Raw genomic sequence first — 18246 nt, 5'->3', positions numbered from 1 at the left:
TAGAAAAGCAACACCTTCTTGGTGTGTAACGCCAGGTTTACACCGGGCGCTGACGCGCCGCCCCGCGTCATTCTCAAGCGCGCATTTCTCCGCGCCGGTCAGCCCGCGATTCTCCGCTTGTTGTTGTGTGTGCCGGGTGTCGGGGGTAAATGACGTATTCTCCAAGCAAGCCTTTAGCCCCCCCCCCCTCTCTTTTTATCTATGACTGCTTGTGTGGCTGTAGTGTATGGGCAGAGGGGGACATTTAATTACTTGATTGGGAAAATTAAAACTCCAGGACAACAGAAGGGGAATACAAAGTATGGGATGCATATTTGATCATTTATATCATATAAAATATGTCATTTATATCGTTTAAAATCATTTTTCAGTCTGTTTCCTGGCGCAATACGCTCACTTGCACGCCGAAACCATCGGTGAAGGGCGCTGGCGCGGCGCATCGCAGCCCATGTGAACCGCACAAAGGTTTAACAGGGGGGTGGATGGGAGGCGCCTGGCTTTCCTTGGCGTTGCGCTGCGCTGCGCGGCGCTTCAGCGCCCGGTGTAAACCCGGCGTCAGTGTACCATAATCTGGATGCCAGATTGGCAGGCTGCAGAAAACATACCAATGAACATCGGCCAATGTTATCGGTGAAAGTCAAGTTTATTACCGATACGCCAATGGCAGTAAACGAGGCGAATATCGTCCGCTACCGATATACGGCCGATACATCGGTGCACCACTAGTAACTATTCTACCCACTGTAATGCTGCCATGCTCCGTGTAAATTGACAAATGATCCAAGGTTCTCCTGTTCACTGAAACTTTTAAGTCTGGTATAATGAAACCAAAACCATTTTTTTTCCTGTAATAGGATCTTTGGATCCATCTGTATATACTGGAATAAATGTTTTGTATAATGTATGCAATACATCTTCCACCGAAACTACTATATTGCCACAATCTTTACTTTTCAACTTTTCAGCCATGTTGGTGTTACTGATTGTTGTTGGATGTTTATCTTCAGAATGCCCCTTAAGATTTGCCCAGTAATTCATCATCAACTGTTTCCGCCTAAGAGACAAAGGCATATCACCCATGTTGGGACCTGGTAATTGTGAACTACAGTTCGGCCTACATGTGTAGCCAAAGCATGGCCGCATGTCCTTTGTTCTGGAGACAAACCAGAGCCTCCAGAACTCAGTCTCCCAGGGTGCTTGAAACATCACACAGAGGTGTGAAAACCGACCGAAGACACAAGTTTCAACCATTATTGGTCACTCTGGGCCCCATAACCCATGAGGTCACCAGGCCAATATAAGCCAAGTCCCCCCTCTCTTCAGTCTCTTTTCGATTCCTCTCTCCACGCAACCCTCCGAGAGGAGGTCACCTCTCTTTCTGCTCAACTACAATGGAGGAGAGGTGCAGCTTTTCACCGAGCGAGGGAAACCTCCTCCAAATCCAAGCTCTAACAACCTTCAAGCAGGCCTGACTGGAGCTGACTGCGAAACCTTCCAAAAGGCAGCGACACGAGGTCCTGCCTAACAACGAACAGCAAAACAGCTGCTCGCACAGAAGAACTACAAAAACAGGAGCCGCAACCCAGCAAGACGACATCATTGGACTTCGAACAGCACATCAACTTTTTTTACCTTTCCATGGACGGGTAACACAACTGGGCTTAATAATTATACTAGGCTAAGCAAAGACTGTTTATTCGATTCCTTGTGATGTTTATAAGCTTGATTTGTGTTGCTGTGATATTTTGGTTACAAGTTATTTGAAAGTTAATGTTAGTTATGTATGCTCTTCACTCTACGCTCTTTCTCTAACTTGGCACCAACACACACACACACGCATATCTCAGCACCCATCTCTCTGACCCCCGCTACATGTCGTAAACATTCCAAGGGGGGGGGGCGGCGTTATCTTTGGAGTGGCCAGCCACCATTTTGGAAGCACGCTCACTCACAGACACACAGACACACAAGCTTACTCACATACACATCTATATATAGTAAGTACACCGTTAGTAATTTGTGTTTTTATACTTTATTATCTTCATAATAAATGTTTTTCTTTCACAAATGTTTTTTTAATTAATGTTGCATAAGTGTGAATCTTGCCAACCTCTACACTGTCAAGAACTCTATATCCTTCAACTTAGCTAACTATCTATATGGTAATTTTGGTTATAGTTATTAATTTAATTGTTAATCAGAGTTCCACATTTGTAGTTAGTACTTTTATGAGACTTAATCAATAAATTGGCTATCTTTTCCCTTCCTTTGAAGGGTGGTGCCCCGAGGTAACTTTAATCAATTAAAGTTATTATTTAATATTTTTAATATTAATATTCAATATTTTATTTTGATAACCAAATTTATTGAATGCTGAAAGGCACACCATTTAATGGTGTCACGTTTAATGCATTATTGCACAACACCGACCTCAACTTGAAGAACAGACAAATAAGTTGATCTGAAAGCATCACAGCAGAGTCTCAAAGCTTGAGCTTGCACAACCTCCAACTTCTTTAACAATGTTTTAGCTGCTGAACCATAAGCGATACAACCGTAGTCTAGCACAAATCCAACGAGGGCTGCATAAATATTTTTCATTGAAGACCTGCTCGCTCCCCATCCTGACCCTGTTTGACATCTCATCACATTAATAATATTTTTACATTTGGAGAATACCTTGTATATATTATATCTTCATTCCATGTGAGCTGAGCATCCAACCACACACCCAAAAACCTGAAGACTTGAGAGTGGTTGTCCTCCAACCAGAAGTTTGGCGGTTCGATCCTCAGTCTTCCCCATCTGCATGCCTTAGTGTCCCTGGGAAAGATACTGAACCCCTCAATTACATTAATGCTTTAGTTTTTTCCACTGAGAACTTGAAGCATTTTGCTACAACATTAATTACCTCTTGTAAATAACCAAATTTATGTTATTGTTAATATTGTTGAAGTGTCTTTGTGTTATTTTATTGTGAAATATTAGCTCGCTTTAGCGTCAGACATTCTCATTTCCGTTTTTGTATTAGATGCTTTTATTTTGAAAGTGAAGTTCCGGTAGAGACGCGGACTTCCTGTTATGAATCTGTAACTTCACAAAGGGAAAGTTTGATGTTTTAGCGACCCTCCGAAGATGCACAAGCTCTTACGGTGTTGTTTAGGGAAGCATAAAAAAAAAAAACTAATGACACTACCCTGAGGAGTACCATTTTCCACCATATACCTTCCTGATAAAGCTATCCCAACTCTTACTTGAATAAACATATCAAATTAAAAGTCTCTGATCCAAGTATATGTCCTACCTGCTATCCTTATCATGTTTAATTTAATCATTAATCCCTCCTTCCAAACCATATCATATGCTTTTTTGGCATTACAGACTCTTTATTAACCTCTGTTTCCTAGCATATGACCAGTTGCATGGTCTCTCTTTCTAAAGTCCCCTCTTTTCCAAAATTCCTAAATCCACTTTGATGGCAAAATAAGATTCCTCTGCTTTCCATATAAAATGCTTATCTTCCCGTAATAATTTTTTCCATTACTTTTCCCATATGTGATGTCAGTGCTATTGGCCTATAGTTCATTGGATTTGATGAATCCTTCCCTGGTTTCCTGATAGGAACAATCAACGCCTCTTTCCAACCAAATGGCAACTTGTATAACTTATTATACAAAACTAACAACTTCAGTGATGCTTTAAATGGTAAATGGTTTGTATTTATATAGTGCTTTTGGAGTCTTGATGACCACTCATCACCATTAGCATTGCATAACTGATTTCATCATTCCCTGGAGATGTTAGCCCAGATCTTTCTATTGCTCTCCTCATTTCTTCCAAATTCAATGATGCATCCATTTAACTGTTAGTACTGTCCCCTCTCTAAAGATTTTCAGGATGAGCTAAACTCATCCTTGCCATCCTCAGTCAGTTATGAATGGAATAAGTGCTTTTGGTATCATCTCTGCCTTCTCTTCAACAGAGACTGCTGCATCCTCCCCCATCTTTAGTACTGGATACTGCCATTCCCTTCTGATTCCCCTCATGCTACTAATCATGCCCCCAAACAAAGATTGCAACCTGCCAGTGGACCGAACAGAGAAGAGGAAGAAGAGTTAGGGCTGAGCAGTTGAACACAGTAGATGGCGATAATGCATCTTGATGTTGGTTGCCACTCACCAATAAACCAAACAAAGAAGAAGATGGGGAGGGAGATGGAATAGGGCCTTGCTCTGTGCACTTCACGTATCTACCTGGTATTGCAGTACCTCTAGGAATGGTTCACCAACACGGTAAATGGTGGTAATGGATCTTGACGTTGAATGCCACCCACCAATAAACCAAACAATGAAAAATAATGTTTTTGTTTTTTTAATCAGAGCCCCACCCACCTTGGGGGTTTGATGTAACCATGCATTGACCTTGTACTGCAGTACCTCCGGGAATGGTGCACCAAGTGGTGCACAGTAGACAGAGGTAATGCATCTTGATGTTGGTTGCCACCCGCTAACAAACCAAACATAGAAGAAAAAGAAACAGAATATGGCGTGGAATAGTGCACCAACACTGTAGACGGTGGTAATAAACTTTGACATTGGTTCCCACCTGCAAATAAAACAAACAAAGAAAGAGAAGAAGATGATGGTGAGTAACGATTATTGACGGCGGTGATGCGCCTTGGCGCTGGTTGCCAACCACTGGTGGGCAGAGCATAACAGCATAACAGAACTTGTCTAAGAAGAAGACAGTTGATGGCAGTAATGCACCTTGATGTTGGTTGCCACCTGCCAACAAACTGAACAAAGAAGGAGTAGTAATATACAGTAGATGGCGGTAATGCACCTTGATGTTGCTTGCCATCTGCCAATAAACCGAACAAAGAAGAAGATGAAGATGACAAAGTAGACAAAGTGCTTTACAACAAACAATATTAAATAATTATAAATAAAGATACAGATAATAAAAGCCATAGACAGCATTTTTATAAAACTGTGTCTTCAGAAGTGAGATAAAACAGGTAACCGATTCTACAAGTCTAATCTCTTCTAGCAGATTGTCCTCAAGTAGGGGCCCTCACGGCAAAGGCTCTATCTCCTTTGGTTTTTAGCCTAGACTTCAGAATGGCAAGCAATGCGTCCTGGCTGTAGGGAGATAAAAGGTCTGAAATATAGGGAGGGGCCAGCCCTTGCCTGACTTTAAAATCATTTTAAAATCAATCCTGTAATTAAAGCTGCAAGCAGCGATGGCCGGTCCCTCGCAGTCCGTGTGCTGCTTTTTCCGTGTAGTTACTGGAGGTTGGTTTTAGGTTGGTATTTCATTATTCATTTGCACAGTTAATGAAGAAGTTACATTAAATGTCACATCCTGTTGAGGCGTGTATCCTGTTGCTAGTAGGTGGTGCTATGAATATGTTGAATTTTGGCATATAGATATGGTCACGCCAGGTCATCAGACATGTCTTGCACAGATTGGACAATGTATAGATAAATTAGTGGAACTTCCTGGCGATATGGCCATGGGCGTGCTGTTGAAGGAAAACGTACAATTCAAATTACTTTTACCAATGAAACATTAATGTAATGATCTAAACCCCAACTACATATGACATTTGATTTAAGCATGTACACTCAAATGAGAACTTCCTATTTCAAAGTAAACCTTCAAAGTTTTGATTGCATTTTTGGTTGCAATAACCAAATTTCAGTTAGGAACACTTTAGTCAAAGAAAACTATTTCCCTATGCATCATTTACATTTGGTGGTATGGCTCTGTTCTGGGACCTCCCTGCGGCCCCACGTGCATACATTGAAAGACCTCGAAGACGGGGAGAGTGGCAACAAGACCCCAAAATACCTCACATGAGAGCCAGTCAATGGCATCAATGCCTTCGTCATCCATGAACTGCCTACACACTCTGGCCACATGAGGCCAGAGTCCTGCATTGTCCTGCACCAGGAGTAACCTACGGCCCACTGCACCAGCGTAAGGTCTGACAATCGCTCTGAGAATTTCATCCCGGTACCTAACAGCAGTCAGGGTACCGTTGGCTTTGATATGGAGTCCTGTACGACCCTCCAAGGCTATGCCTCCCCAGACCATCACTGACCCACCACCAAACCAGTCATGCTGGATGATGTTACAGGCAGCATAACATTCACCACGGCATCTCTAGACACTTTCATGCCTGTCCTATGTGCTCAGTGTGAACCTGCTCTCATGTATGAAGAGAATGCTGCTGCTGAGTTGATGTCCTTCTACAGCCCTGTCCAGCTCTCCTTGTGTAATGGCTGGTCTCCTGGTATCTCTTCCATGCTCTTGAGACTGTGCTGGGAGACAGCAAACCTTCTTGCGACTGCACGTATAGATGTGCCATCCTGGAAGAGCTGGACTACCTCAGCAACCTGTTTGGGCTGCAGGTACCGCCACATGCTACCAGTAGTGACAAAGACACTAGCGGAACACAAAACTAGAGAAGAATCATTCAGGAAGGATAAGGAGAGAGCAATTGTCTGTGGCCACCACATGCAGAACCATTCCCTTTTTGGGGGTTGTCTTGCTTTTGCCTTTCTATTGCACCTGTTGTCACTTTAATTTGCACCAATGCAGGTGAAATTGATTCACAATCACTTGTGCTTCCTAAATGGAAAGATTGATATTCCTGAAGTTTAACTGACTTGGTGTTATACTGAGATGATTAAGTGTTCCCTTATTTTTTTTAACAGTGTATATTAATTCATTCATATATTCATTCAGTCCAACCTTACTCCGCTCTCTCTCGCTTGTGCTGACACGCAGACACACACAAAGACTCAGCTGACCCGCTACAGTTTAAACATTGATTCCTTTGTAACTACCGCCACATTAACAACACTGATCAACAATTATTGATAAATACTTTTTTCAATGAGTAAAATCTTTCTTCATAGCTGCGTGCATTCATTCTTTTACTCAGCCCACCACCCCCGACTCTGCTCGCTCTCTTCCTCCCTCACTTGCACTGACACGCAGACAGACACACAGCACCTTCATCAACGAGTTGGTGCTACCCTGGAACCAGTTTTTCTGGCCAAGAGACAGTTCTTTGGCCATTGAAACACAAAAAGCTGCAACTGCCTTGGTGGAAAAGGGGTAAGTTAGTGGTAGTGGCTCAGGAGATAGTCTGTCATCAGCTACTCCCGTCTGCACGTCAGTATCCCTGGGCAAGACCCAAAAAATTGCTCCTGATAGTTATTCCATTAGTTTGTTGATGGGATGTGTGCACTAAATATGAAGCACAGTACAAATGTGTGTGAGTGAATGGGTTATACAAGTGCATTCCATTTACTATTTAAACAAGTGAGGCAAAAAACAACACATAAAACTGTCTCAGCGCAGACAGTAGATTTTAACTGTACTAACTGAGTTTGGAGGTCCACAACCTGACTGTGTGTGTGAGTGCAGTTCATTTGACCGATTTATTGACTGATGTAGCAAAACAAATCCGAAAAACACAATAGCAATGTATACTTTCATGTTTTGCTTGTGTTTCATAATAACTTCAAATAATAAAGTTCAGTGTAGACAAACCTCTTAGTGTACTGAGGGCAGACATACCTGCACCTCCACCTCCTATGTAGTGTACAGCTATTATCTTTCTAACATTGCTGAGCTGCCCTGAGCATCAGTTACTTAAACAAATAACTACTTTCCCTCAGTAACATTATCAGTAGAAATCTCAATTTAGTTTTGTCGTCAGTCTTAGACTGGGGTCTATCACTGTCTGGAAAACTTGGTGTATCTGTAGAAGAATGCTGTATACTACAACAACCAGTTTGTTACCTTGATGATGCTAATGGGTTTCCTGGAGAGGTGGAAGCTGGTATAGAGCAGAAAGGTGAGGATAAAGGTGAGGGCTCTGTACCTGCAGACAGGAAGCACAAGAAGAAAGTGATGAGAATTGAGGTACAACAGAAAAAAATTCAAACACCACCACCCAACTAAATTAAACCAGCAATACACTGGTCATTTTTTACAAGCTTGCTTATTCTCATCATTGTCAGCAGGACATGCTGAAACCACAGCAAACATATCCAAGAACACTGCACACAGATTACTCCCCATCTCAAAAGTAGCAACTGATACAATGACATTGGCAGTCAAATAAAGAAGATGGTAATTGGGTATATCTGTGTAACTTTAACAGACACAGAATTTCTGGTAAAGCCACCATTTTGATTGGTAAGTAGATCTCTACAATCACTTAATATATACTGATCTTTGTGTTTTTTTTAGAGAATATTCTGATTACAATCACCATGCTGTGTGCTACACCGACTTGTATAGTAAATGTAGTGTAGATTTTAAATGAATTTAATAGATGTTATTAAGTGTCACTTTTAGCAAGAAGGACATTATTACTAGCATGTACGATACCAGTGAATAGTTTTTAGTGATAAATACGTACTTAAGAGACACTGTAGTCAACACTGAGCTACAGTGACAATCACCTGAAGTTCATATTGCTGCAAAGAAGCTACTAATTAAAAAATATGGGCACTTCACACACACCAGAAGCACAGAAGATCTATACAACCAACACAGTTTAAAGTTGGGAACCCAAAATGAGTGTACCAAATTCAATATCTGACCAAATGTGAAATGCAGTCACAATCTCACCGGTCGGTGAAGTTGAAAAATTAGCTTTTGTCTCAATTGGTGTTACAATTCTTGAATCATGGCTACAAATGTGGTTTGAACAGTCAGAACAGTGTTCTTGAACTTTGACCACAAAAACCTAGTCACTTCGATGTTTTGATTCCAAGTGAAGATGTCTGTTCATTTTGAAGACATTTTCTCAGAGCATTCACCAGTGTTCAACAGAATGTCCTAAAAACATAATGTTACCAGGCTCTTACAGATACAGATGAAAAGCCATCTCACAATATAGCCTACTGCCTAGTAATTTTATTAAAGAGAGATTTACATGGTCTGATAAGACAGTCAAATTAATGATATAATCTGAGATTCCAGGCCTAAAAAGGTATAACAGGACGCCTCAAGCGAAGAGCCTCTCAAGAGTTAAAGTAAACGGCCATGAGAAGATGCATGATAACAAGAGCTGAATAGGCCGAATTATTTTCTTATATTTAAACCGGTATTTCAAGGAGTACAATTTCCAAATTAAAAAAGCCACAATCTGAATGACATTATTTTAACAAGCTGTAAGAATTGAGTTAGTGACTGACTGAACAACTACTTTTCATATGCACTTCTGCCATAAATTTATCTAAGGTGTAAAAAGGTTTATGTTAATTACTAGTGTAACAAAAGTTGTTTATCATCTGGTAAATAAGTTAATACTGCATCATATTCAGCTGGTTGATACTAAACAATAGTTAGATATCAAACTTACACTTCACTTAATGTTTTAAATTCAGAATATACATCATATCAGTCATGTATATCAGGACTCCTGGATGATGGATTCAACTGACTTTTAAACCAATAAATAAATAAAATGGGAAGTTGTGTAGCAATAGGGATTCCTGGCACTTAATGACATGGAGCCACTGTTGATGTTATCACAACTTTGCATTTCCTCTTATGACAAGTTAAGTGTTTGCTATGTCTATTGGAATAGTAAATATGGACTTTGTTCCAGTCTAACAAGTGTAACTGTGAGTTGTAAGTCAAACAGAGAAAAACGTTTGGTTAGCATAAGTGAAATAAGTGAAATCCTGTGTGGTTGTACCATACTGTAGGTGTTAATAAGGCCTTTAAACTGAAATAATGACAGAAAGGTTTAGCGGAAATAGAAAACTTGGTATAGCACAATTAGACAAAGTGTAATGAAAACAGACTTAATAAATGTATTCATGACATTCATGAATAATGTGACTTATACATCCACTGGTGAGATGAAAACTAAGATCTGTGAGATTTTTCATACATGAAACAAACAGCAATCCCATATTTCTTTAATAGTATATCTATATTTTTCCGTTTATGGTTTGACTGGTGCTGTTTAAATAATGACATTTTGCTGGAACATCTTCTTCATTAATGGTTTAATGACACTTAACTAAAAAAATTGATTCACCAACTGTTCATCTCGACAAACTATCTTCCACTTTTCACATCACATATTTTCTTGAAATTCAGTTAAAATGTGTGTTACATTTGAATGGAAAACTGATTTTCATTAAAAACATAGACACACAACAACAGGACAAGGAGATCTGATCAGGGTTGAATCTGAATCAAAATAAGAACTAGCTCTCCTCCACCTCACCACTTTACCAATTTGTCTCTTCTCACCCCAACTACTTGAGGTAGTGATGGTGTTTTTTAACCATCAAAATAGTTGGTTAATAATTATTTTTTTATTGGCAATTGACTCAACCTTACTGTGTGAAGGGCCTTAAGATACTATATGTGCAGATTAGGCCCTGTACAATTGAAATTTAAAAAAAAAAATGATTACAATCTCATTAGGGCTACAACAACTAATCATTTTAATCAATTATTATCCATTATAAAAATATTTGGCAACTAATTTAGTAATCGATTAGTCGGGTCTGCTATAATACACAGCACATACTCTGACAACATCTCCTGGGGTGGGGGGAGAGGCCAATCCTGTGCCTTGTTTAGCTCAAGTGACGACGCTGTCCACTCTGGAGTATTTCTGTCATAGAAAACCTGAACAACAGGTTAAGACAATGGATCAGGAATCTAACGGACACAGGAACTCCATGCCTCTAGCAAGTGTTGACTATTGTTCGCATCCCTCCTTATAGGTTGTATATATCCCTGGACTGCACTGATGTCTCCGTCTGTGACTGTGACACTTTAACTTCTCGTGGACAATAGCGGACTTACTATACTTTACACAATCCATTCTCTTGTGTTTATTTACAACATATTGCACAATCTCATCCCTGGTGCTTATAATATTTCTATATTCAATTTTGTTTCCTATTTTAATATTTTTTTATATTTTATATTTATACTTGCACAAACACACCACAGCAAATATCTTGTATCTATGTAAACATACTTGGCAATAGACAGATTCTGACTAATAATTGCCACTGGCAGGTCAGAGCCACTGGAGCTGAGCTCTGTCTCCTTTAATACCATGTCATCGTATAACATGTAGTGTGTTTTACAATTAATCACAAAAGCATATTGGTCTTGATGAGCATAATGATCTACATTACAAAGAGGTTTCTATATCCAAACCATAAACTAATGCTAATAATTGCTATAATTCCTAATACGACCGGTGATTAAATGTTTTTGCATGTTGTCGTTCAACCGCTGGCTGTCGAGGTGGTGTCCTGTAAACGGTGTGGGCTTTGTAGACAATTGGCAAACTTTTTGGAGGAAACCTGGTCTTGTTAGGAGAGACGGCGTTCATCCCACTTTGGATGGAGCAGCTCACTTATAGAGGAATATAACTCGGTCTATAAACACAAAATGACAACCCAGAGTTGGGGCCAGGACGCAGAGCTGCAGTGCTACACACTTCTCTGCGCTCCCTTTGTATCAGTCACACAACCACAACCCCATAGAGACTGTTTCTGTCCCCCCTCCCACATTATTAAAATCAAACATTAACAGAGGGAGAATCCACAAAAACCTCTGCAACAACAAAACAAACAAAGACAATTAAATGTGGACTCTTAAACATAAGATCACTGTCATCAAAGGCTATTTTAGTAAATGAACTAGTCTAAATCACAAAATTTATTTATAGTCCCTCACTGAAATCTAAACTAAGCTACAACTCATTTGAAAGTATTGATCTTAGTCTTCAACGCCTATCCATGTAATCAAAACAGCCAATCATATTTGCTGTGGTTAACCGTGCTCCGGGGGCTTATTCTGAAATTTTAACCAAATTCCCAGAGTTTTTATCAAACCTAGTCCTAAAAACAGATAAAGTTATTATTGTCGGTGACTTTAATATTCATGTTGACAATAATAATGATAGCCTTAGTGTATTCATTTCAGTATTAGACTCAATTGGTTTCAGTCAGTGTGTTCCCCCACCTACTCATTGTTATAACCACACACTCAACCTTGTACTAACATACGGTGTCAAAATTGAACATCTAATAGTACTTCCACATAATCCGGATCTATCAGACCATAAAGTCGGGGGGTTTAGAGCTAATCATAGCACTGAGACAGCCTTGGCAAAAGTCACTAATGACCTTCTAATAGCTCCAGATCAGGGATTTGTGTCTGTCCTCGTTCTGTTAGATCTTAGTGCAGCATTCAACACTATTGATCATCAAATTTTATTACAGAGACTAGAACAGTTAATTGGCATTAAAGGATCCGCCCTAAACTGGTTTCATCTTATTTTTCAGATCGAATCCAATTTGTGCAAATTAATGATGAGACATCTGTGCGCACCAAAGTTAACCACGGTGTTCCTCAGGGTTCTGTGGTCGGCACAATTTTATTCTCATTATATATGCTTCCACTAGGAAACATTATCAGGACACACTCTATAAATTTCCACTGGTATGCGAATGACACCAAGTTATACCTATCAATAAAATCAGAACAGTGTAATCAATTAACTAAACTTCAAGCATGTTTCGAGGACATAAAAACCTGGATGACCCGCAATTTTCTCTTATTAAACTCAGATAAAACAGAGGTTCTAATACTTGGCCCTAAACACCTTAGAGATACATTATCTAATGATATAGCTGCGCTAGATGATATTGCCCTTGCTTCCAATGAAACAGTCAGGATGATCCAGATTCTCACTTAAAACAAATTTCTAGGACAGCCTTCTTTCACTTATGTAACATCTCAAAAATCAGACATGTCCTCTCTCAAAAAGATGCAGAAAATTTTGTCCACGCCTTTGTTACATCCAGACTTGATTATGGTAATTCATTATTATCAGGCTCCAGCAGTAAGTTGTCACAGACTCTGCAGCTTGTACAAAAGGCTGCAGCACATGTCCTGACTAGAACCAGGAAAAGAGATTGCATTTCTCCTGTATTAGCTTCACTACACTGGCTTCCGGTTAAATCTAGAATAGAATTTAAAATTCTCCTCCTCACTTCACAATTCATTTCCCTTCCATTATGCTACAAACTGTATATTTTAATCAATGCTGTAAATACTTGTACTTTTTCTGAAGTTCTCCATTACACGTGGCATCTATTGCACTTCTGTCCATCCTGGGAGAGGGATCCCTCACATGTGGCTCTTTCTGAGATTTCTACATTATTTTTTGTAGTCCAAAAACATGGGATTAAGTTAGTTGGAGACTCTAATTTGACAGCAGGTGCGAAAGTGAGTATGGATGGTCGTTTGTCTCTGTGTATTGGTCCTGAGATACGCTGTCAATCTGTCCAGGGTGTACCACACCTGTCGCCCTATGTCAGCGGGGATTGGCTCCAGCTCCCCCCGCAGCCTTCTAAGAATAAAGGGTATAGATAATGGATGACTTTGGAAATTGGAGGTGGTATTTTCTCTAACTCACCTCAGGTTGAAATTCAACAACAAAACTGCTTTCACATCTTTAGCATAGATTCTCTTTTATCGGTTGCCATAATGAATTGTAGATCAAAGCTCCATTGATGGAGCTTTCACTGACCACACATAAGCGTAACTCACCGAGAGAAAATACTAAACAACTGATTGAACCATCTGAGATCACTTATCCCAAAAATTGAGGTAAATTGCAACAGCCCAAATCCATGTTAGGTTAGGCTAACCACATTTCTGGAATGCCCCTCAGAAACATTCCAACCTTTGTGGAACGTTTTCTAAATCTTTTTATTGCTCTCAAACTGAGCATCACGCCATACTACTGGACTACTTGGATTTACTTGAATAAGTACACTACCGTTCAAAAGTTTGGGGTCACTTAGAAATTTCCTTATTTTTCAAAGAAAAGCACTGTTTTTTTCAATGAAGATAACATTAAATTAATCAGAAATACACTCTATACATTGTTAATGTGGTAAATGACTATTCTAGGTGGAAACGTCTGGTTTTTAATGAAATATCTCCATAGGTGTATAGAGGCCCATTTCCAGCAACTATCACTCCAGTGTTCTAATGGTACATTGTGTTTGCTAATCGCCTTAGAAGACTAATGGATGATTAGAAAACCCTTGAAAACCCTTGTGCAATGATGTTAGCACAGCTGAAAACTGTTTTGCTGGTGAGAGAAGCTATAGAACTGGCCTTCCTTTGAGCTAGTTGAGTATCTGGAGCATCACATTTGTGGGTTCGATTATACTCTCAAAAGGGCCAGAAAAAGAGAACTTTCATGTGAAACTCGCCAGTCTATTCTTGTTCTTAGAAATGAAGGCTATTCCATGCGAGAAATTGCGAAGAAACTGAAATTTTCCTACAACGGTGTGTACTACTCCCTTCAGAGAACAGCACAAACGGGCTCTAACCAGAGTAGAAAGAGAAGTGGGAGGCCCCGGTGCACAACTCAGCAAGAAGACAAGTATATTAGAGCCTCTAGTTTGAGAAATAGACGCCTCACAGGTCCTCAACTGGCAGCTTCTTTAAATGGTACCCGCAAAACGCCAGTGTCAACGACTACCGTGAAGAGGCAACTCCGGGATGCTGGCCTTCTAGGCAGAGTGGCAAAGAAAAAGCCATATCTGAGACTGGCCAATAAAAAGAAAAGATTGATATGGGCAAAAGAACACAGACATTGGACAGAGGAAGATTGGAAAAAAGTGTTATGGACAGACGAATCAAAGTTTGAGGTGTTTGGATCACACAGAAGAACATTTGTGAGACGCAGAACAGGTGAAAAGATGCTGGAAGAGTGCCTGACGCCATCTGTCAAGCATGGTGGAGGTAATGTGATGGTCTGGGGCTGCTTTGGTGCTGGTAAAGTGGGAGATTTGTACAAGGTAAAAGGGATTTTAAATAAGGAAGGCTATCACTCCATTTTGCAACGCCATGCCATACCCTGTGGACAGCGCTTGATTGGAGCCAATTTCCTCCTACAACAGGACAATGACCCAAAGCACACCTCCAAATTATGCAAGAACTATTTAGGGAAGAAGCAGGCAGCTGGTATGCTGTCTGTAATGGAGTGGCCAGCGCAGTCACCAGATCTCAACCCCATTGAGCTGTTGTGGAGCAGCTTGACCGTATGGTACGCAAGAAGTGCCCATCAAGCCAATCCAACTTGTGGGAGGGGCTTCAGGAAGCGTGGGGTGAAATTTCTACAGATTACCTCAACAAATTAACAGCTAGAATGCCAAAGGTCTGCAATGCTGTAATTGCTGCAAATGGAGCATTCTTTGACGAAAGCAAAGTTTGAAGAACAAAATTAATATTTCAAATAAAAATCATTATTTCTAACCTTGTCAATGTCTTGACTATATTTTCTATTCATTTTGCAACTCATTTGATAAATAAAAGTGTGAGTTTTCATGGAAAACACGAAATTGTCTGGGTGACCCCAAACTTTTGAACGGTAGTGTATATTCTGTAAATAAGCTTCTCAGCTAGAATACAATTTTATCTGCTGTCTTAGGTTAACTAGATTGCTAGTTTGTAATGTTTTGTCTTACCTTGAATTGTATGGGCTAGGATTTTGTTTCACTCAAGTGTTTGAGAGTTAAAGAGAAGCAGTAAGAGTTAAAGTGCTTGAATTTTATTTCACTTTTTTTCAAGGGCTAAGTTCTATTTTACTTTCTACCTGTGAGGTAAATAGACTTTGTCCTTAATCAGTTTTTGGTAAATTAGGAGATTTTGTTAAACTCACCTCTTCACTGATTAAGGTGAGAAGTGTCTCTTGCTGTTGAGCTCTGCCGAGTTTCTATTGCTGGGCCATTACCACCTGGTGCCTGATTTGACTCATTAGCAGGGGGTGTGGTCAGCGCAGCTGTAGCCAATCTTCGTCGACTCTGGTGTTAAAAACCAGGAATTGTTTGAAGCGTCAGCTACAGTGTCAGTGAAGACTCGGAGGATAAAGACAAATGAGTCTTTCGTTGGAGGATATAGACAAATGAGTCTTTCTTTGGAGGATATAGACAAATGAGTCTTTCGTTGGAGGATATAGACAAATGAGTCTTTCGTAGGAGTCTTCGGGGGAGGCTGAGTGTAACGCTGCTCTGTTTCCTTCTTTTTGAATATGTGTATACTTTCCGTCCCTGTTCGCATATCTACTCGTAGATACTATAGGCCTCGCACTCGTTTACAACATTACCGTAACCTTTCCTCTCATCTATCCCACCCGTTCCCCACATACCCAACACCTTGTCACAGGGGAACTGCCAGTCAGCTACACGCAAGACAGACTTCATCTCTGGCTTTGCTACCCAGCAAATCGCTTGACTTCCTTGCTCTCACTGAGACTTGGATCAGACCGGCCAACACATCCACCCCTGCTGCGCTCTCCTCTGCCTTCTCTTTCACCCACACACCCAGAACCACTGGTAGGGGTGGTGGTACAGGTTTACTCATCACCCCTAAATGGAGTTTTTCTCTCTACCCGCTGCCGCATTTTACCCTATTGTCTTTTGAATTTCATGCTGTAACAGTTACCCACCAGGTCCTTTGGAGATTTCTTGGAAGAATTAGATGTCCTCCTATCGAACATCCCATCCCAAAATGGCCCTCCACTTGTCCTTCTGGGTAACTTCAACATCCAGACAGAGAAGTCATCTGACCTACTACTTTTACTTTCTTCCTTTGCTCTCTCACTCAGTCCTTCCCCTCCTACTCACAAAGCTGGTAACCACCTTGACTATGTTTTCACCAGAAACTGCTCTACATCTAACCTCACTGTAACCCCACTTCATGTCTCTGACCACTTCTTCATATCTTACTCTCTCCCACTCTCACAAACTGACAACCCTACCACATCAATAGACTCTGTACCTGTCCGTCGCAACATTTGCTCCCTCTCCTGTGTTTTATCAGGCCTCCCTTCATCAGAATCAGAATTCTTTTTATTGCCAAGTATATTTACACATACAGGAAATTGCCTTGGTGTGGTTGGTGCCTTTGGACATAAAAACAACAATCGGACATAAAACAACAATATATACAGAAAAAACAATAGGATATGTTATGGGCACGTGCGGTGCTAAGGTGCAGTGATTGGTTCCGGGATAGTGCCAATAATATACAGTGGGGCAAAAAAGTATTTAGTCAGCCACCAATTGTGCAAGTTCTCCCACTTAAAAAGATGAGAGAGGCCTGTAATTTTCATCATAGGTACACTCCAACTATGAGAGACAAAATGAGAAAAAAAAATCCAGGAAATCACATTGTAGGATTTTTAAAGATTTTATTTGCAAATTATGGTGGAAAGTAAGTATTTGGTCAATAACAAAAGTTCATCTCAATACTTTGTTATATACCCTTTGTTGGCAATGACAGAGGTCAAACGTTTTCTGTAAGTCTTCACAAGCTTTTCACACACTGTTGCTGGTATTTTGGCCCATTCCTCCATGCAGATCTCCTCTAGAGCAGTGATGTTTTGGGGCTGTCGCTGGGCAACACGGACTTTCAACTCCCTCCACAGATTTTCTATGGGGTTGAGATCTGGAGACTGGCTAAGCCACTCCAGGACCTTGAAATGCCACTCCTTCGTTGCCCGGGCGGTGTGTTTGGGATCATTGTCATGCTGAAAGACCCAGCCACGTTTCATCTTCAATGCCCTTGCTAATGGAAGGAGGTTTTCACTCAAAATCTCACGATACATGGCCCCATTCATTCTTTCCTTTACACGGATCAGTCGTCCTGGTCCCCTTGCAGAAAAGCAGCCCCAAAGCATGATGTTTCCACCCCCATGCTTCACAGTAGGTATGGTGTTCTTTGGATGCAACTCGGCATTCTTTCTCCTCCAAACATGACGAGTTGAGTTTTTACCAAAAAGTTCTATTTTGGTTTCATCTGACCATATGACATTATCCCAATCCTCTTCTGGATCATCCAAATGCTCTCTAGCAAACTTCAGACGGGCCTGGACATGTACTGGCTTAAGCAGGGGGACACGTCTGGCACTGCAGGATTTGAGTCCCTGGCGGCGTAGTGTGTTACTGATGGTAGCCTTTGTTACTTTGGTCCCAGCTCTCTGCAGGTCATTCACTAGGTCCCCCCGTGTGGTTCTGGGATTTTTGTTCACCGTTCTTGTGATCATTTTGACCACACGGGGTGAGATCTTGCGTGGAGCCCCAGATCGAGGGAGATTATCAGTGGTCTTGTATGTCTTCCATTTTCTAATAATTGCTCCCACAGTTGATT

The 18246-nt window shown here is 40.7% G+C and overlaps 1 protein-coding gene across 3 annotated transcripts in view; it reads right to left on the bottom strand.

Annotated features, from left to right (window-relative positions):
- The window catches only part of slc37a1 (solute carrier family 37 member 1), a 103040-nt gene that overhangs the window by 43710 nt on the left and 41084 nt on the right, over nt 1–18246 (bottom strand). For all 3 annotated transcript variants that reach the window (XM_035174189.2, XM_047342533.1, XM_035174187.2), the window contains one exon: nt 7819–7900. In XM_035174189.2, the coding sequence (XP_035030080.1) occupies nt 7819–7900 (82 nt within the window). The remainder of the gene's footprint in view (nt 1–7818; nt 7901–18246) is intronic.

Source organism: Hippoglossus stenolepis, chromosome 13, assembly GCF_022539355.2.
Source record: "Hippoglossus stenolepis isolate QCI-W04-F060 chromosome 13, HSTE1.2, whole genome shotgun sequence".
Taxonomy (NCBI): Eukaryota; Metazoa; Chordata; class Actinopteri; order Pleuronectiformes; family Pleuronectidae; genus Hippoglossus; species Hippoglossus stenolepis.
Note: the sequence above shows the minus strand (reverse complement) of the source record. Positions and strands in the feature narration are given on the sequence as shown.